The sequence below is a fragment of the Ambystoma mexicanum genome, chromosome 3p, assembly GCF_040938575.1.
Source record: "Ambystoma mexicanum isolate Mex_15411 chromosome 3p, UKY_AmexF1_1, whole genome shotgun sequence".
In the NCBI taxonomy this organism is placed as follows: Eukaryota; Metazoa; Chordata; class Amphibia; order Caudata; family Ambystomatidae; genus Ambystoma; species Ambystoma mexicanum.
Genome location: NC_090925.1, coordinates 704,889,585 through 704,911,245, shown reverse-complemented (window position 1 = coordinate 704,911,245; position 21,661 = coordinate 704,889,585). Strand labels below are relative to the sequence as shown.

Sequence of the window (21,661 nt, the reverse complement as noted above, 5' to 3'; positions counted from 1 at the left end):
TCAAGTAAAACATGCTAGGCAAAACGGAAATGGATTGGTCAGGTACTCGCCAACCAGCCTCCATCTTGTTTGTGTCTTCCTTCACAGACCCCTGACCCTACTCGCTTGCTTCCAAACATGTCTGCCTCATGGTCAGCGTGCTCCCGGCACCTGATAAACGCATTTCGAGAATTCTGTGAACGCCCCTACTACTTTAAGCACTCAACAGCACACTTGAAAAGAGCCCTGGAGCTACCGTGGTCACCTGCTTTTAGTTAATCTTGGATACAGGAATGTAGCTTACTGTTTTGAATTGTGAGATTAACTCTGCAGGTCAAGAGAACAAATCGTTTTCTTTTTATTCAAACAATAAAGGAATGTGGAAATGTAATTGACAGTTGTAAACACTATATTATTTCAATTCAGTTTTAGTTTTCTTGGGTGGGTGTGAATATTAGGCAGCCGTATGGGGCACTATAGAGTTTTGGCTTTTCAGATATGCTTGTCCCGCCAAAAAGGAAGCAGCCATTACTGCTGCTCGAGAGGATGTCGCATGTCAGAGATGAAGGGATATTTCCAACTCACTGCTGTTTTCGCAGCCCACCCGGACTGTGCTTCTAAACAAAAAACGGTCAAGGGCAGGGGCGTTTCTAGGGGGTGACTAAGGGGGCTATAGCCCCTGGTCTTTTGGTCGTAGCCCCGGACAGAATCTCAGGAGCTACAACCAAAAGGCTAGCTAGCCCCCAGTCCTGACAGTTCCAACATTAGCCTAGCCCCGGGTCTTTTCCAGACTTAGCAACACCCCTGGTCAAGGGTGATAACACTTAACGAGAGCGCAGCATGAGACCCTGCTGGTGGTGCTATGCTCCATTCACTCACACTTAAGTGGCAAACCGTCCCAGGTCTCCCTCGGTGGGCCGTTCCCTAAACATAGAAAGGGGACTCTCGCCACCTGTATCCTCACTCGCCTTGCCACCTGCCCTCTCCCTTCCAAACCAACCACTCACAGACCTTTGCCCACATCCCCTCTTATGTTTCCCACCTGAGACTCAAATAGACAGTGCAGAGGCGAATACTGTTATGATAAAGAATGTTTGCTTTTTATTGTTTTCCAAAGCCCCACAACCCCTGGTCACCTCTCTTTCCCACAAGTGACCTCTGGTCAGCCCCTTAAGCCTCTGCTCAGCCCTCGTGCTTCCGGGGGAGAGGTTAGCTGCCCTTGGATTTCATGGTCTTAATGATGTCGTGCACCTTCTTGTTCAGGGCTCCTCCGTGCACCCCCTTCTGCCCCATCATGAAGACCAACGCCTTGGGGGTCTTGCCGATGCAGATGGAGCGGCTGTCTCCGGCCTTGGTGCGCAGGTCCATCACAGAGTCGCCCTCGATCATCAGGTTGTCGCGGATGATGCTGCACTTCTTGCCGGCGATGGTCAGGCCGGTCTGCAGGAAGGTCTTGCGGTCAAGCCCCACAATCACTCCCACCTCCTGAGGAGAAATGGCGGCTAGAAGGCCGCCTGGCTTGGAAGCCCAGACAGATTTGTTGTCAGCGTGGCCAACAATGGCTACGTCCTCCACGTTCTTCTCCTTCAGGAAGGTGTTGATGTAGGTTTTCCAGTCCCCCATACCACCCTAGCTGGTAAGGAACGCAAGGCTCGGGCTGAAGGATCAGGTGTGTGTGATTATCCTACTGTTTTCCGGTGCAGAGTCTGGTGCTGTTTAGCACTGGTGAAAGAGCAGTAAGCGACCCTCCAACTCCAGTGGTCTTGTGTGGAGTTCGGTACCACCACCTCACGGCTGGTAGGGCAGCGTGCAATTGGTTAGCCACCTCTGAGAGTCTTGGAAGAGTCTTGGGTGCAGTCTCTCCACCCCCTGCACCCTTAGGTAAACTGGTGCTGCTGCACTCAGCTGTGAAAGGGTGTATTTTTCACTTCCTGGAATAGTAGGTACAAGTGGCACAATACAGTTATCTGGAAAGTGTCTCTCAGCCGTTGGAGTATTGTGTTCCGCCCAAAACCACAGAGGTCTGGGCGTGAAGTGCACCAGTGAACAGTGAACGGCTTCCCCAATGCCCAGGGTCTTCTGCTGCTAGAGTACCCTGAACTAGCAGAATGCGCTTCTTTGGGTTCTCTGCGAAGATTGCGGCCTACAGCGGCGGGGGAGAGCTGTAACACTGAGTTCAAGCCCTTCCCAGTGCAGATAGTGGTGTTCCCCACTTGCTAGGGTCTCTCCTCCGGCGGTGCTCCGAGCAGGAAGGTTTGGGCTCCTGACCTCGGCCCTATGCGCGCAGGCTTCCCTGGCTCGCCTTGGTGGCAAGAGGTTCTGTATCCCAGTGCTCAGGCGGCGGAGCGCAGACTTCCTGGATGATTGTGTATCACCGCATTCGGCCCAAGAAATGCAGGCCTTTCAAGCTGGCGCCTGTGTCAGAGTGCTACTGAACCGAGTCCCAGCAGCACAGGCCTCCCTGGCAGGGGCCTCGCGTAGCTCCCGCACCTGGCCTGGGCGCTGGCTTCGCTGGCTGTCGCTTTTTGTAGGAAGAGCTCCTGTACCGCGGCCTCTGGTGCACCGGTGTGTCTGCACGGGACAGCCGCTTGCTCTGTGTATATTTAACAGTTGCCAGGGGGTTCCGTTGTGACGTCACCGAATGTGCAGTCGGGAGAGGCGGAATGGTACAACCCACCCTCGATACCTTTATGCTGTCACTCTTACGTCGTCGTCATTATTCCGGAAGCACAATCTCTGCGTGCAGGCAAGGGCGAGGACATTTGTTGAGACGTCACAGATCCCCATGATGCCACGTGCAGAGAAGGCCAGCCAGACATAAAAGAGTAGGTACAATACAAAGAGGCATTTTCTTGGTCCAAGAAAACATCCCTGGCTCTTTTAATGTGCCACATCTTGCCTCATGCCCAGGATGAAGGGGATTATAGATACAGGTTCTTCTTTTTGGAAAAATAATGAAGTTTTGTTTTCCTTTCATGAACTATCCATTTTTAAATGAAGACAACAAAGTAGCTCAGGGGGTTAGTGCGCCCGTAGCAAAGACCTGACTGCAGGACACAGCTCGCACTCGATAAGGGTCGACCAAGTACGTGACCATTCTTAGATTTATCAAAAGAGTGCCCCGAGATTTTTAATACTATCCTAGTATGCGCCGACAAGTGCACTTAAACAGGTCCATGAAATGTCACCACGAAAACCTAGACATGTTGCTATTTGATGGTTCACACAGTGATAGCCTCACAAAAACCGCAATTTTCCTCCAAAATTCGTCGCATTTTTATGGCTGAGCAGGACTGTTGGTGAGTACCTGCACTTCCTTTTTTCCACTTAAAGCACCAATACTAGCTGCTGCAGCAGTGACACCTGGTATTAGTGCCACTTCAGCACCTAAATCAGTAATGCGGGCCCACTAGATATATGGACACCTCATGTTTTCTTTTGTTTATTGGATATTTGTAAGGTTCTTATACAACAAATGGTTTTTCAAGGCACCACAAGACTAAACATTGGGCGGGAGAAAGAAGAAAGATAACAATGGTCCTACTAGGCCATGTGACATTCGGATCGCGCAAGTGCAGTAACAAGCAGTGCAAGGGAGAGGGGAGAGGGAGCTGCCAGTCTGCACGAAAGGCGAAGTGCTCGGTTGGGAAGGGAAGTGCAGTTGAAGGGGAGAGGGTGCAAGTGAGAAGGGGGCTTGCAAGAAGGGGGGCGAGAGGGCCACCAGGTCTAGGTGAGGGGGGGAGAGGGCCACAGGGGCTATGCAAGTGCTAAGGGGAGGCCAGGAGGGCAAGTGCCAGGGATTGCATTGGGTGCAGGGGCCGAGGGTACACATGCTAGGGGGGTGGACTAGGCGGGGGGGGGGGGCTGGTGCCCTGTGGAACTCAGAGGGAACCAGGCAGCCAGTCACTAAAGCAGATGGGGGTGTCAGTAGGGGAGGGGGAGAGGGAAGGAAGAAGAGAAAAGGAGGGTCTTGAGGAGCTTCCAGAACTTAAGGAAATCCGGCTCAAGTCTGAGGGGAACAGGGAGACCATTCCAGAGGGAGGCTCCTGCAGAGGAGAGAGTTCTCCCCCCACCCCCACTCTCTGCTTGGAGAAGCGTCTGATCTGCAGAGAGTTGGAGCTAGAAGACTCAAGGGCTCTATCATGGAGCTATTTAGGGAGAGAGAGTTGGAGGAAGCGGGTCCCAGGCCCCAGAAAGCTTTGTGGATGATGCAGAGGATCTTGAACTCTTGATCCTCGCATCAACCAAGAGCCAGTGCAGAGATTTTAGGGCTGGGAAAATGCAGTCCCTGGGCTTGTGGGCCAGGGATAAGTCTTGCAGTCCTATTTTAGTTGAACAGGGCACAGGTAGCATAAAGGGAGATTGAGGAAGAGGATGTTGCAGTAGTCCAGCCTAAGGAGGACCAGAGCTATGGAGACATTGAGTTTCTGTGCAAAGGTGAGGAAAGGGAGAATGTCTCTGAGGAGGTACAGCTGATAGTGGGCATTGGCAAGATCCGCGATGCAGCGGCGTAGCCAGGATTGTCTCACAAGTGGGGCCTGAAGCTAATGTAGGTGGGCGCATCACCGTGTCCTTAACATCTGAAAATGCCCACACAGCGCTACTGAGTGGGGATTTACAGATTGTGGGTGGGCCCTGCCACCTCAGTCCCTACACTGTCTACACCTCCGCTGTGATGTGAGGAGAGCAGGAGAGAGAGGAGTCAAAGATGACACCAAGGTTTTTTGCCTCACAAGAGGGTGAGGGGAGGGGACCCACAGAGGATGGCCAGAGGGTAGGAGGGAAGGAGGGAGCTGAGGTCCCAATGAGAAGGATCTCAGTCTTAATGGCATTAAGGCAGAGATCATTGGCAGCACACCATGCCTGAATAGCAGTGAGAACAGTCAGGAATGAGAGAGGAGGGTGGAGGAAATAGAGGGAAGCTGGAAGGAGAGCTGTGTGTCATCTGCATTACACTGGAAGTGAGGAGAGAAGGAGGAGATCAGGTGGGCCAGAGGGGCATGGTAGATGTTGAAGAGCCACAGGGAGTGGATAGAGCCTAGAGGGACACTGCAGGTGGTGAGTGTGATAGGGGAGAGAAAAGGACCGATTTGAATCTGGGAAGGTATGTCAGAGAGGAAAGAGGTCAATCAGTCCAGTGCCAGGCCCGTGATGCCAAGGGTGTCACAGAGCCGATATGTCAGGGTGGCATGGTTGACCATGTCGAAGGCAGAGGAAAGATCCAGAAGGATAAGAACTGATAAAGAGTTGGAATCAAGATTTGAGAGCAAGTCTTCATAGGTGTCCAGTAGAGCAGTTTCAGTGCCTTTGGCTGCTCTGAAGCCGGACTGGTGGTCATGGGGACAACCAACAGATTCAGTGTGTTGGATCAGTTGGAAGAGAAACATCTTCTCCAGGAATTTGCACAGGAAGGGGGTAATGGAGATAGGACGGTAGTTAGTTGGGCAGGAGGGGTCAGCAGAGGGCTTCTTTTTAAGGAGAGGATGTACAAGGGAGTGTTTGAGGGGTAGCGGGAAGGAGCCAGTGGCAAAGGAGGGATTATTGAAGTCGGCCAAGGCTGGCGCAAGGGAGGCAATGTTGTCCCAGATAGTTCTGGAGGTACAGGGGAGCACCTGTTTGGAGGAGACTTTCATAGAGAGATCTTGTCTAGAGACCTCATCCGTGGCTGTGGGTGAGAAAGAGGAGAAGAATAGAAGGGAAGGGGAGTGGGGTGCCAGTGGATGCCTGAGAGCTGGAGAGGGAGGAGGGAGGGCAGTAGAGGAGAGAGAGGACAGGATGACATGAGTTTTGGTAAAGAAGTGGGAGGCCAGAGAAGTACAGAGGGTCAGGGATGGGAGGGTAGAAGTGGAGACTGCAGTAGGATTAGCGAGTAACTTGCCGATTTTAAACAGTTTGCCTGTGTTGTAAGAGGCCCCAGAGATGTGGGCTTGGATATGGGCCCACTTCTTCGAGAGGATGGAGGATCTGTATTGCCTTTGGAGCAGGCAGCAGGCCAGTCTGTCAGAGGGTGTGCCTGTTGCCCGCCACTTCTGCTCAGCAACTCTGAACTTGCGTTTCAGAGAGGCTAGGTCGGAGTCATACCATGTTTTGCGATTGGAGTCAGGCTTCATGCGGTTCCTCATGACAGGGGCAAGGATGTCCAGGGTGTTGGTGATAGAGAGGTGAAGATTAGCAAGGACAGAGCCATTGTGGGAGTGCGTGGCAAGCGTGGGAGGGGGAATGAAAGTGACAGCAAAAGCAACATCAGATACTTGCTTTATCGGTCGAATGACAGAAAAGGAGACTGGCAGTGCAGGCAGAGACTTAGCTGGGGGACCTAAGAGATCCAGGTGAGAGCACAGGAGAGCGTGGTCAGACCAGGAGAGAGGTGTAGTGAGACGGTTGGTGATGGGGATGTCTGCTGAGATAAGAGTATCCAGGGTATGTCCGGCTGGGTGCATCAGACTCTAACGGTTTATTGAGAGACCACCCTCAACCCAGGGAGTTCCTTCCCTTCCCAGGCCAAGTGTCATACAATAAATGGTTAATGTTAATTCTTTTCTTCAGCCCTATCTGCAATTCCTCTAATACCCCTTGGACTCCTGCCCCTGAGCTACCAATGTGCCAAGAACCAGACTGGTGTACAGGAAATATATTTGTATTTATTTGGATGATGGGTAATAGAAAATCGCATTAAAATTACTCACATCACTTTATCTGTGGCACAACACAACACAACACAATAAACTTCTCTCTACATAAATAACTCACACAATTTGGATTTGGATTGGAAAACTTAAATCCCAATATTTGACTTTTTACACATTTCAAAATAAATGATCATCAACACTGATCCCTGAATAACCCTGAATAACCACTTTACATTTGTGATATTGTACAATTTTGGTTTTCCTGCACGCTTGAAAGGCTGGCAGTAAATAAACAGGGTAATTAAGCAGTTTGTTTTTTGGGCCCCCCTTACTTTGGTCTGTGTTGGGGAAGTTGGGATTGGAATGATTTGGGAATTTTGGATCTCAGGCCCCCCTCCTCCACTTAAAGGCCTACATTGGGAAGCTGGATGATGAAAATTGGGAGTATCTAAGAATTTGCGATTGTGGACCCACCCCTCCACTTAAAGGCCTGTGTTGGGGAAGCAAGATAGAAAACATTGGGATGATTTGAGAATTTTGGATTTCAGACCCGCCTCCACTTAAAGGCCTGTATTGGGGAAGCTGGATAGCATGAATTGGGATTATTTGAGAATTTTGGATTTCAGACCCCCCCTCCACTTAAACGCATTGTTGGGGAAGCTGCACCCATAGGATTACCCAATTAAATAACAGTCTATAGTTTTCAGCGCCCAATGGGAATGAGCTTTGCTAATTTCGAAATTTAAACAAAAACAACCCCATGGTGTTCTGCCAAATGGAATTAATGAACTTAATATTTTTAGTTAAATGGGCTAAGAATCTACACCGTTTTGCCCTCCCCCCTGCCCACTATAAAGGGAAATTATTTAAGGCCAGCGGATACCCCCACCTTTTGGTTGCAGAGGGTTCAAGTCTAATTACATTGACAGCCTCTGTTTAAAGTCAGGAAAGCCAGCTGCATGTCAGAACCCTCTGGAAGGACAGGTCAGAGGTATGCTCACTCCACTCTCAAGGATGGCCTCCAGCTCTCCACTATAGGCCCCAGTAAGCTTTTTAGGCCTTCCCAGTAATGAACAGATCCACCCAGATACAATCTCCTTTGGTGTTTCCTTGCAGCTGTCAGATAGTTACTTTCAGCAGCTCTGCCTGATGGTAATGTTTGGCAGCTCTCTTCCTTCCTCATAGTGCATTCCACTTTATATAGCACCGCTGACACCATCAAGTTTACAATCTTGGGGAGTACCCTGCAAGAGTTCTCGCAAATAGGATTGGACAGTTACCCTTCTCTCTCCTCCCAAATCCATCCCCTCTCTAAGGATTGGCTTACGAGACTGGAGCAGGCATACAGCAGCTTCATGTGAATTTTGGCCAGAGCCCCACCATTTGTCCTGCGCTGAAATTGACTCACAGATTGAATTTTCAATCATCAGCCTCGATTCCTTGACATACGGTGTGTTTTCAGGGTCCACTTTGCTTTTTTGCTGGAATTAGAGAGCTATTTCTTTCAGTCATTAATAAAATACACGTTTAATCTGCTGTTCGTTTTCCTGCTGAAAAGTGAGTCTGAATTGTCACAGTGCACCGCCTTTTGATGTGTGGCAGTTTCAGTGAAAATGCTGCATTTTATTTCTCAGCCAGTAATGTGATGTGCCTTTCCAATCTGCTCTTGGATTACATTTTTGTTTTAGCCTTCTATGGATTTCCCTTGCAGAAAGACACCTGCAAAGTTTTCCTAAATAGGCCTACAGGAATCTTTCATAGCCACCAACCAGGCTTTTATTTTCAAATGTTTGCCGGTATTTTGAACGTGAAGCATGATATACATTACATCTTGTTTACACGCACCATGTCTTTTCCCTGACATCTTTATGTTGGCAGGGGAACATTTTTCACATGTCTTGCTTTAACTTGGAAACACACATGCAAATCTGCGTTGGTGACAGTGTTTAAAAATACTGTTTTTCATATGAAAGGGACCTTTGAATTTCTTCTGCCACAGTGAATTATAATGCTGCTTTTCCTTTTGCAATGACAGTTAGGCCTACTTTACATGGCCCTTCCTTGTGCTACTTGCAGAAACCCCATAGTCTGCTTTAATAGGCCAGTTTTTCAGTGTGAGGGCTCCGTTATTTCTTTTGATGACGGCTGGCAGGTCATCTTTCCAGTCAGCCTTTTAGTTCTGTTTGCTTGGGGCCTTAGATTACACCCCACAGGCCCCCACCCCTGTTCTTCCATGATTCCTTTGTGGGGTAGAGCCGGGCAGAGTAGGGTGGCCCCTTTTCTTTTTCTTTCATAATTTTCATTTGGTTGGAGCCCATCAGGTCCAACTTCCTTCATTAGGGAGTGGGCACTCCAGTCTCCCCATGCGTCTCTGGGTTGGGGTGTGTGGCACAGCAACCCCTTCTTCCTTCTTTAGGGAGTGGGCACTCCAGTCCCCTTCCATCCTTGGGTTGGGGGTGTGGCACAGCATCACCTTTCTTCCTTCTTTCTGGGGTCCCGAGGGTCCTCCCCGGACTCCCCTCTTGCCTCCAGGCTGGAAGTTAATGGAGTTAATTTCTGACAGATAGAAAGAAAAAGAGGTTCAGTACTTTTTATACACATATTTCCCCAGAAGATTTACACAGAATTGACAAAACAACAGCATACAATTATTAAGACATTTTCACCATTTCACAAAACCTTATTTATTTATGTTCTTCCTTTTTACAATGAACACTAAGTAAATTACTCCACATATATGTATATCTTAGTTTCCATCCAATTTTTCATCCTTCAATTTCATTCTTCAAACTGTTCCTCTGCTCGACTTTCATTTAGCTCCTCAATCAGTCCTAAAGTGTGTCTGGGATGACAGCTTTTCAACTGATTGATGTGGACCCCTTTTTCTTCTGTCTGTTCTCATTTTAGGATGCGGAACCTGTAGGCAACAAGTGATATTTAATTTACAATTTCAAAGGCACCATGCCAAGACTGAAGGAATTTACGCTCCTTGGCCTGATTCCTTTAATAATTGTACAGGTAAACCTTGTCACCTACTTCATACTCTTTCTTGGTGGTCTTCAGATCATAATAGGTCTTCATTCCTTCAGCTGACGTTTCCAAATTCTGTTCAGCATATGCAAAAGCGTGCCTGAGGTGCTTCCTTAAAATGTCTGTGTACTCATGAGTAGTGGATGCATTTATCAGTGTCTACTCCTGAGTTCTGTAGAGCAGATGCTGAGGTAACACCATTTTCTGTCCGGACATGAGCTCAAATGGAGACATCTTCGTTGCAGAAGATGATGTAAACCTCATAGCCATCAGGACAAGCGGTAATTGGAGGTCTCCAAACTGGGCCCAGAATCTGCCACAAACATCTTTGGTATACTCACAATTGTTTTGTTGCATCTCTCTACCCGCCCGCTTGAGGCCAAGTGATAGGCAATGTGGAGTTTTCTTTTTATCCTTAGAATCTACCACATCTTTGCCAACACCTCACTGGTAAAATGACTTCCCTAATACGATTCAATCCTTTGCGGGAGGTCGAAACGAGAGAAGATGTGATTGATCATTAATGTAGCAGCTGTCTCCGCCTTGCCATTCAGGACTGGAAGACATTCTATCCACTTTGTGAACAAGCATGTCACAGTCAACATGTACTTGTTTCCGCTAGAGGAGCTAATCACTGGCCCGATGCAATCAACTTGCAAATCTGACCAAGGCAGTGTCATTCCCCTTTTTTTGTAGGGGAGATGTGTGCGTGTAAGTGAACTGGGTTGGAATTGAGCTCACACAAGACACCCCTTTAGGTAAGTGTTGACGTCCTTGCCCATGTGTGGCCAGTAGGCAACCTTGTGCAAGATTTCTAATGTCGTGGGAAACCTTGTATGGCTGGCTGTGGCCGTGTCATGGTCATGGTTCAACATCAGGCTTTGGAATGAGGTATGTACCACCCACTGGTCACAGCCAGATAGGGCTCTCCTTACCAACAAACCAACTTGGATTCAGAGCATCTTGGAAAACTTCATCAACACCCAGAGATCCTCTTTACAAGTATAATCCGACTCTGGTAGAGGAAAGCTCACAGGGTCTTCAATGTGTCGATAACATTTCCCAATGATCGGGTCCTCTTTCTGTGCAGGGATCACATCTGCATTTGGGGTATCTTTACTCCACTGGGCAGTCGAGAATTCACTATTCGCCCAAGTTTGCGACCTATTGGCAGCAGCAATCTGTTTCTATGAATTCCCCCTGCAGAGCTCCTTCTTTAGACAGCTGGTCAGCCAGGACATTCCCAGTCTTATATGGCCCCTCTATTTTATAATGACCCCTTATCTTCTTCCAATAGATGGACATCTCATTGGAGGTCACCAGATCGTCAATTGATTGGATGCATTTGGCATGTTTTAAGGGTTTATTATTGGCACCAACATGCCTCAATTCTTCCAGTTAATCAAGTGCTCCACGAACCCATTCCTGACATAATCCGAGTCAGTGACTATGAACAGTTCCTGGAGTTGGTGGTGGACTGCAATGAGGATGACTTGATGAACAGTCATCAACTCTGCAACCTGACTACTTCAGGGTCCTATTCTGTAACCAGCAGAGGGTTCCGGAGTATCATTCACCAGGCATTCCCAATGCCAGCCACCAGTTATTTTTCCCAGTTGTTATCAACATGGTCAGAGCACCCATCCACATAAACTGTGGGTATCCCCTGACACATGTTTTCTTCATAGACCTTGTGTGGGGAAGTTAAGTATGCCTCCATGTTGTTGTTGCTCATTAGACTTTCGTCCTTGAAACAGTTTTCTTGAGCACAATCATGCCCAGGAGGATAGCTCAGCAGCAACGTGCTCGCCTTGGAAGCAAGACGACCCAAAGCAACACAGGTTCGAGTCCCGGGTCCGTGCTTAGAAACCTCTGGGTATTTAAGCGCTTTATAAATACGCAACTAAGATGAACAACTCCTGTAACAGCGCCTCGATGCCCCCGGGCTGTGTGAGCGCTTTAAAAATGCAAAAAATAAATAAATGCAAGTCCACCAAATGTTGTTTTAGGGGACTCCTTGTGTTTTGACCATATCTGACCTTCACAGGAAAGACTTACATGGACAGTAATGCAGGAAGTAATTCTACAATTACTAACTCTCCCCAACCAGATTCTATCACTTTGGAGATATTGCAAGGGTTGGTGAGGGGTCTCGACAATGTTGTGCTCACCCTGGATGAATGGTCTGTAATTTTTCAATGCCCACACAGTTGCTAAGAGTACCTTCTCGCAGTCGTTGAATATTTCTGCCACAGAGGACATAGTCTTACTCATGTACGAGATGACCCTGGTACAACAACAGTGTTAGGCAAGAATCTGAGAACTCTGTCTCCAAGAAGAACTCCTTATTCTTTATGGGGTAAGCCAAACAAGTAGCTTGGCAAAGTCTTATTTTCAGTTGTTTAACTGCCTCGGCTTGTTCCGGGCCCCACTCCCACTTGACTCTGGCCTTTAATAAATAGACCAAGGGTCCAGTGACTGCTGCATATTTATTTTATTTGTTTATTTGCATTTTTAAAGCGCTCACGCAACCGGGGGCATCGAGGCGCTGTTACTGGACATGTCTTAGTTGTATATTTATAATGTTCTGATTACTTACCGGTAAACTTCATTACACCTAGTCCTACTCTTCCTCGTCACAGTACTTACCTCATGAGGCACCCGCCTCCGACACAGGACCTTCTTCTATTTCTTCTTATTTCTATAACTCCTCCCCCACACCCACGTCACTTAGTTTCACATTACCAAGCCGTAGCATGGGACCTTCCCCGCAGGGAGGGTGAGCAGGGTCGTCAGTACTGTGATGAGGAAGAGTAGGACTAGGAGTAATGAAGATTACCGGTAAGTAATCAGAACATTACCTCCACGTCCACTCTTCTTCGTCCCAGTACTTAACTCATGAGGTATACCAAAGCAACAAACGGGGAAAAAGGTCCCAATGAGACACAGAGTCAAAACAGTGCAGAAACACACACCTTTAATAACTCCAATTTTACATCCCCACAGACAAAACTCCAAACCCCGAAGGAACCAACCCCCGAGTGGGAGACATTCAACCTATAGTGGTTGATGAAGGTGCTCTGATCAGCCCAAGTGGCAGCTCTACATATCTCCTGTAGAGAAACCCCCCTAGCATCGGCCCATCAGGCCGCCAAACCTCTGGTGGGCCCCCCCTGAACGTGCGTAGGCACAGCCAGGCCCGAAGCCACATAGGCCATGGAGACCACAAGACGGATCCATCGGCTAATGGACACTACAGATGCCTTACGCCCAGCCCCAGCCGGGCCAAAAGTAATCAGAAGACTGTCAGAGCGGCGGAAAGGGGCAGTTCTAGCCAAGTACTCCAACACCGCCCGCCGCACATCAATGTTATGCCAAGCCACTTCCTCTGGCGTTTGCGGATTTTGAAAAAAAAGACAGGGAGAACCAGATCCTGAGAGGTGTGAAAACGAGAAACAACTTTAGGGAGAAAATTCGGATCACACCTCAGCACCACCGAGTCCGGCAGAACCCTCAGGAAAGGGGGGTGACATAACAGAGCCCCAATCTCCCCAAGCCTACGGGCAGAAGTTATGGCAATCAGAAAAGCAGTCTTCAGCGTCAGATGTTTCATATCAATTTCGGAAATGGGCTCAATGGGAGGCCCTTGAAGAAACTTTAAGACAAGAGGGAGATCCCAAGGAGGAAGCCCCTTATAAGTACAAGGATGGGAAGAAGAAAAACCCCTGAGCAACTTCCCCACCAACACCTCCCCATCCAAGTGCCCATCAGAGTCCCCCAAAAGGAATTTTATGGAGGCCCACTGAGAGCGAAGCGTGGAAACCGCCAGGCCCTTGTCAAACCCATCCCGGAGGAATTGAAGGATAGCGGGGAGGCCAGAACGCAGGGGGGGAATCCCAGACCGCCCACACCAGTCCCGGAAATGGCTCCAATGTCTGCCGTAAGCCTTCAGAGTGGAGGGTCTAAGAGCATTCATTATGGAATCCACCACAGGACCAGAAAACCCCTGAGATATCGGCCTAGCCCGTGCAATATCCACACTGCCCATTGTATCTGGCGGACCCCCAACCGTAGCTCCCCCAGAAGGGGACAGGGCCACTTCGGAACCAGCCAAGGCTCCTGGCACCGAAGCTCCAACAGAGAGGGGAACCAACTCCGGCGGGGCCAGTACGGAGCGAACAACAATACAGTCACCCTGGATATTCTGATGCGCTGAACCACCCGAGGCAGAAGAGGAATAGGTGGAAAAGCATAAAGGAGACCCTGAGGCCACCACTCCACAGAGAGGGCGTCCACCCCCCACGCACCCTCTGTCTGAAAACAAGAGCAGAAGAGGGGAACTTTTGCTGAGGCTGGAGACGCAAACAGGTCCAGAATAGGGGTCCCGAACCTGACACAGATCTCTGCAAAAACCTGGGTCGAGAGGACCAGTTCCACCGAGGAGGGAAACCGGCGGCTGAGTAGATCCGCCCGAACATTGTCCACCCCCCTGATATGTGAAGCCAACAGGGACACCAGATGTGATTCCCCGCAAGCACCTATCTGAGCTCCCAGGGCATTCAAGGAGCGGCCGGAACCCCCTTGGCGGTTGACGGAAGCCAAAGCTGTCGTATTGTCCGTCCGGACCAAAACTGCCCGGCCCATCAGCAACCTCCTGAAGTACACCAGAGCCCAGAGAATGGCACACAACTCTCGCCAATTGGATGTCCGATGGCTCTCTTCCGGATCCCACAACCCCTGAGCAGAGAGGACTCCCAACGTAGCTCCCCAGCCCCTTCCACTGGTGTCGGTAGTAAGTGTGGTCACAGGAGGAATGATCAGGGACACCCCAGCCCGTAGTTTCGGAACCCTCAACCACCACTGCAGGGAGACCCGCAGCGCCAGAGACACCGGAATCAAAGCCTCGAAAGCTTGAGATGAAGGGAGCCAGTGGGAGAGAAGGTAGGACACCAGGGGGCATAGATGAAGACGGGCCCAGGGAACTAGAAACACGCAAGAAGCCATGTGCCCCTGCAATTTCAGCAATAGGCAGGCCGGGACATACTGCCTCCCGAGAATCCTGCCCAGAACAGTCAGCAAGCGACAGACCCTCTCCAAGGACAGGAACACCTTCCCCATCCTGGTGCAAACCTGTGCACCAATGAAAACTAGATCCTGAGAAGCCTCCAGTTGGGACTTCTGCCAGTTCACCAGGAAACCCCAGTCCTGCAATGCCTGGCAGACCAATCGTAGATGAGAAATGACAGTCTGCCGGCAGGATGCTTTGATCAACCAATCGTCCATGTAGGGAAATATCTGAATGCCCCGCAGATGTAAGTGCGCCACCAGGGGAATCACCAGCTTGGTGAAAACTCTGGGGGCAGATCGCAGTCCGAACGGGAGCACCCTGAACTGAAAATGTCGGGATCCCACTGCAAAGCGGAAGAACTGCATGTGCCAGGGACGGAGAGCCACATGGTAATAAGCGTCCTGGAGATCCAGAGATGTCATCCAATCCCCCTTTAATAACATCGGAAGAATGTTGTGTAAAGTCTCCATCTTGAAGTGTTCCTTTTGGACGAAGCAGTTCAGGGCTTTGAGGTCCAGAATTAGACGGTACTTCCCCGAAGGTTTGGGGACCAGGAACACCCGTGAGTAGAATCCCTGACCCTGCACAGGGAGAGGAACGGGCATGATGGCCGCCTTCAACACTAATTCGGAGAGCGTGGTGTCCATGGCCAACCTCTTGAGCCGAGACCTGGGAACCACAGTCCAAATCATGCAATACTGGACAGGAGGAGACAGGAAATGCACTCGATACCCCCATCGTACTGTGTCCAGAACCCATGAGTCGGAACACCACCTTTCCCATACTGGAAAAAACTGCCGGAGCTGCCGCCCACCGGCAATTCCAAACCGTCAGGACTTAGGTGCCGGCCCAGGACGTGAAGAGCGTGGAGGACCCCGACCCCCTCCTAGCTCTCCGAAAAGAATGTGATGAGGAGCCAGGAAAATACCTGCTGGTCACCAGACCCACCCCATAGGAAGATTTCTTGGCCGTTGAAGGCGGCTTGCGTCGAAGTTTGTCAGCATGTTTGTCCGCCCTAAAAACTTTGTGCACCTTATCCTCAAGGCAATCACCAAAAAGCCTGGAACCAGTGAAAGGAAGTTTCAGGGCAGCAGCCTTCTGAGACCCATCAGTCTTCCAGTCCCTTAGGTGCAAATGCCTCCGGGCAGATATACCAGCCCCCACAGCCATGGCTGAACCACGCACCTCATCAAAAGCCAGATCGGCCAAAAACTCAACCTCTCTCTGCATGTCTGTAAGCAAAGGGGCACAATCAGAGCCTTCATTGACAGCCTTTTTCAACTCCATGAAACCATTCAACACTGTTTCAGCTGTGTAGGAACCATAGATATTTGCTCGAAGGGCCAGATGCGCCCCTGCATGAACCTTCTTAAGGCCGGAATTAACTTGGCGGTCCACTGGATCCCGGACGGCCGCCTCCTCGGCCGACATAGAGGAGCGACCCACCAGGCCGGCGAGGATATCGTCGACCTCAACTGGATCAGACAGCAAAGTCTCGCCCTTCAAAGGGTAAAGTTTGGACATGAAGCGGGGCATTGCAATCTTCTCCGGGTCATGCCATTCACGGAGGATTTTTTCCCGGATATCGGAAACCAATAGCAACCCCTTCCTAGGTGTAAGCCTATACTGGCGAACAGAAGGGTCGGCCCCCTCCACCGGCACCAGGGGCTCTGAAAATCCCGTGCAATCCCCAACTTGAGCCAGCACCTCCTCCACTCCCTCCCTGTCCAGATACTTCCCTTCAGCATCAGCCGAAGAGGTACAAGAAGAGGCTGATGACTCAGCGCCAGAAGAAGAGGAGGATGAGGAAGACAGACGCCTGCGCTTGTGTCCATGAGCACGTGTGCGACTCCCTCTACGAAGCTTAAGCAGCTTCTTCAACTCCTTTCTGGTCAGGGAAAAACGCTTAGCCTTCTTCTTTCTCTTTCTGTGTAAATCAGGAGAAGAGGAAGACGAAGAAGAAGAAGACAGGGCCAGATGCCTGCTCTTTGCAGAATGTTTTCCCATGTTGAGTAAGCTCAAAAACAGTGACCAAGGAAGCCTGCTTCACCAAAGACCCCTGTACACCGAATCAAGGCTCCACATACAAACAGTTGCTAACGTGCCTCTCCCACATTCAAATAGAGGCCAGAAAGAACAACAACCAATAGGAAAAACATCAAATAATTCCTATGGCAACGTGCCTGCAGCACCAGAGGAGGAGCCCACCCTCCTCCGGAGCACGTGGCTCAAACAAGAAAAAGGAGCCGCCAATCCGTGCACAGCCGCCCATCCAGCATGGCCATGCAACAGGAAAAACATGCCCCCTTCTCCTTACCTTAACCCGGGTCCGTTCTCCCAGAACCCGGGCCACGATGCCCTGTGCTGGCCAAAGCCCAGCAGAAACTAGGCAAGGCAGCCTGACTCAACCGGGTCCCAAGCCCCGCAGGGAACCAAGGAGTCTTGCCACACCTGAAGAAGCTGAAGGCCCCACCACACAGCCCCACCAGGGGGACAGCATTCGGAGCTCCCCAGCACCCCGCGCTGGGAAGAAAAAACAAGCCCAACCTGCCGGAGGCAGGAAAAATTAAACTAAGTGACGTGGGTGTGGGGGAGGAGTTACAGAAATAAGAAGAAATAGAAGAAGGTCCTGTGTCGGAGGCGGGTGCCTCATGAGGTAAGTACTGGGACGAGGAAGAGTGGAAATGGAGGTAATGCACTTAATACCCAGAGGTTTTTAAGCACGGACCGGGGATCTAACTCGTGTTGCTTTGTGTTGTCTTGTTTCCAGGCGAGCACATTGCCGCTGAGCTATCCTCCCAGGTGTAGTCTTCAATGCACTTCCCGCTATAATTAGTGAGTCCAAGAAGGCTTCTTAATTCTCGCAGATTGGTAGAGTCTTTTAATTTCAATAAGGCTTCTGCCTTCTTTGCCTGGGGATTAAGACCCTCAGGGCTGATCCCGTCCCCTAAGAAGCTCCTTCGGGTCTTACACCACTGTGCCTTCTGAAAGGACAATTTTCCACCAGCTTTCTGACTGAGTTATAACATAGTGGATTTCTTCTATATTTTCCTCCACAGTTGAGCTCTTGATCAGAACATCATCTACATAGGCCAGGTTTCCCCTTTCGCCCAAGTCGGCATTGCCTTATTTAGAAAAATGTGGAACTCATTGCTGGAGTTGATGTATCCAAAGGGGGTTTGGGTCCACGTGTATTGCTGCCCCCGAAGGTAAAAGCAAGCTTGTGCTGGTCTTCCCCACTCACGGGTATTGTCCAGTAACCATTGGTCAGGTCAATGGCGGTGTACATCTTTGACCCTTGGACCTATGCCATTCCCTGATTGATGTAGGGAAGTGGACATCTTGACATGTGGACCTGTTTGTTCAACTCCCTCAGGTCTGCACATAGTCTCCATTGGCCATTTGCTTTGAGTATCCCCAGTACCGGGTTGTTGAAGGTACTGTGGATTGGAATAAAATCCCACAGGATTCTAAATTCTTTATAATCTCTGTGAATGATTCCATGGATGCGAGAGGTAACCGGTATTGTTTGACAAATACTGGAGCCATCACAGGGTCCGTGGGAATGGTGGTTGAATGAATGGATGTGCATACACAGGCATATGAGCCCACTGAAAAGATATCTTGGATTTTCTGGAAGACCTTTTTTAGCTTTTGTCTTTGCTCCTCAGTCTCACAGGCATCAGCAAGATTGATCCTTTCCTCGACCATCTGCTTGAAACCTGGAAAGACCTTGGGTTTGGCAATTTCAGCGGTATCCTCCAGGTGGGTGGAGAGATCTCTTTTGATGTTGTGGACCTGGACAGGAGATTCGAGGAAGTGGTGTAGAGGAGCATATATATACATCCGCAGAAGATCCCGCCTCTCTACCTCCTTTGTATTGGGGACATGAGACTGTGCCTTGTTTGACACCAGCTATAGTACCAATACCGCAGTGAGTATTTGGAAGGAGATATCCTTTAAGAAGACTAATGACGGCATAAGAAAGTGTGCACAACGTCTCGAGATACTGAATGAAGATGATGCATGGATCCTAGAGGACAAGTGATGATGTAAAGAGTGGAGTGGATTATTAAAGTGGAAAAGACCAAGATTACACGTTAACAAAGTGCTGCAGAAAACTGAAGTTCAATAAATGTCCAGACGCTGAAACGCAAGTTAGATCATGTCATCAAATAGGCTAGTTATGAGTAGTGAATAGAAAGCAGGCGAAGCCACCATTGCATGGAAACTGGACATTGGTATCATGAAATACTAAGCCAGAAACCATGGAAGGGGAATGAAAAGCTGTGTCACAGTGGAAAAACAGGCTGCTGAAGCTGCATGGCGAGGCTGTCTGGCCTGAAGTCAAGATCTTAGAAATCTAGGTACACTATCTACTCTGAAGAGATCAAGTGTGTGGAGGATTAATCCTCACACGTTAAGGTGCAAAAAAGAACAGAAAGGATGCCAAGCTTAATTAATTTAAAGCATTTAAAAGCTACAGAATGGACCAAATCGTGGTCTCTTGTTATGTAACCCAAGGATGGAAATAGAGTTCGAACTTGGAGTTCCAGATACGATAGCAAGTGCCTTCACTCCCGTGCATTCTCAGGATGAGAATACTCTGCAAGGCCAAGTACAAAGACCATTTCATGGCAGAACGCATGGGTGATGAGGGATGTTGGGCTTATTGGGTGGTGAGGTAGCTTCATGTCCTATCTCCCCGCACCTGGGTCTTAGCTTACATACTGATACATGAACCAGATGTGGCACAAGCATGCCAACCAATTGTATTAATCCATATAATGAAGGACCTTATAGCTTAGAAGACCAATGAAACACGATGTAACTAGTGTTTCTGAAATTACATTTTTGAATAGGTAGGCATAAATTGTCCACCTGATAAGGCGCAGCCAATAACAAACCTAGCTCCTATATGATTTTATTTCTAGATTTTTCCCTTCCATTGCCATATTCACGTTCCAAGGGCCATAAACCCACGTGGTAGCAGCGCAGATGGTTTCAGATCTAAACTAGTTTGACTTCAGAGTTTCGTACAATCGGACATCCTCTGCCATTAGCTGGAAGATCATAGAGTTTCCTGTGGACAGCGGACGATAGAAATAAACTTGCAAGAAGAATCAAGACAGTGAGCAGGTCCCTCTTTGAAGAAATCCCTGCTCGGTTTACATGGGCACTCCGTGGATGGAAGGCGAAGTGGTCGGATCTGTAATGCAGCCTACCTGTGACACCTGCAGAGCCCTGGAACGATGAATCTGTTCTTTGCCAACTTACTGAGTCTGGAGTTGGAGGATAATGAAGTCCAAAACATACTTGTGATCACAGACCACTTGTACCTTATTCTAACCTTGATCCTAACTCTAACTCTGTCCTAGCCCTGACCCCGTCTTGTTTTGAAATTCACTTTGTCAATACAAGAGTCAACCCCCTGTAACTCCCTTTCTTTTCTTACCCATATTCTTTCCCCTACCCAAAATCCTCTGCCATTAACCTATTCCTTAGCCCTACCTTTACATCTAACCCCAAACTAAACCCTTGTCCTAACCTGATCCTAGCCCTAACTCTAAACCTATGCTTGACGATGTGAAGATGCTGACTAAGCATATTTCAGGAAGAAACAGATGTAGTCGCCATCTCCAAGGTCCTGTGGAAGAAGCTCTTTGTGTATTACAACAGGATATCCAGGCACTACGCAAACCATGGACATGACTTTGAATCACAATGGATAAAAGAGATAATGCTGCTGATTGGAGGCAAGAAGACCTGTATGTCACCATGCCAGACAGAGGCAGACAGGTGTCCCAGATGTACTTATCCCTATTGACACTTGTCTTTCTTTTCACCAAAGTTTGTGGAGAAGGGCCTGTTTGGCATGCAGGAAGCAGCAGGCCAATGGGCTGCTTATTGTTTTTCCTTACAAGTGGCAGCTTGTCTGCAACAGCACAAGACCGCCATCATTGTTGCCAAGACATCACAACATGCTTTGAGGGGCATCTAAAACACTATCTGACATGACTCTCACCTTCGGTGGTCTCCTTTTTCTTCTCCTGATTCCTCACCTAATGCACAGTAGTCAAGAGCAGGTCCGGGGGCATACAGGGCCAATGGCCTTTTTCTTTTCTTTAGTCTGGTCCCTGATGGGTGAGGAGTCCTGGAGCTACAAGGCCCTGTTAGAAACCTGAAGGTGTCTCACCCGCTAGTCCCCAGGGATCTGTCATCCAGGTGTCATGATTCCTGCCCCTCATGTCCCCAGCCCTCCAAGATGTCAGGCTGGAGCCAGGCCAACATCACCTACATGGCCCTCAAGGGCCTCTCCATCCCTCCAAAGACCCACTTGGAGTCAGACTTGGCGCTTGTGGCACCAGACTCACTCACTCCCATAGGATAACATTGGGGATTGGACTTGTAGTGCATTCATGGGGACAAGATGGATGCCCCCACATATTTCGGTTCCCAGAACTGCATGTGCAGTCTAGTCTTTTGGGTGTGGTTCAGCCCAGAGACACCTGGGATACCCAGAGACTATTTAAGCCACACCCAGGCTGAGAAACATGCTTTATGTTTTCTGCACCTGCAGCGTGACACGCACTGTGTTCGGATCGGTCTCCAGTAGGCCTGCATCTTTCTTCTGCGCTCAGCTCCTACAAGAACAAGAACACCGTTAGGAACAGCCTTCCCTTGCGGTGCTTCTGCCCATCATTCATCGCTCCTTCTGTTCTGCGGGCATCTTCGGCGGTGTCATTCCCATCCCGGCACGCCGCTTCCTAAGGAAAAGGGAAAAGAACAGAAAAAAGGCATTAGTAAGCATACAGCAAATCTTCGCTTATTTTTTAAAGACTGTACGAGCTTCAAACGCTTACCTGAATCCCAACCGCTCTGGGGAACTCTGTCTCCGGACCTTCTGACCCATCTGCAAGAGGGAAAAGACACTCCAGGTTAACGTGGAAACATC

At 49.3% G+C, this 21,661-nt stretch overlaps 1 protein-coding gene across 1 annotated transcript; it reads right to left on the bottom strand.

Annotated features, from left to right (window-relative positions):
- Positions 1-1,055: 1,055 nt before the first annotated feature.
- On the bottom strand, positions 1,056-2,579 carry PFN3 (profilin 3). The gene has a single exon (XM_069649859.1). It carries the CDS (start codon positions 1,600-1,602, stop codon positions 1,189-1,191), a length of 414 nt encoding a protein of 137 aa, XP_069505960.1. The 5' UTR covers positions 1,603-2,579; the 3' UTR covers positions 1,056-1,188.
- Positions 2,580-21,661: the final 19,082 nt, after the last annotated feature.

What these genes read in the sequence shown, in the direction of transcription:
- PFN3 (XM_069649859.1), bottom strand. Translation starts at nt 1,602, where the DNA reads ATGGGGGACTGGAAAACCTACATCAACACCTTCCTGAAGGAGAAGAAC.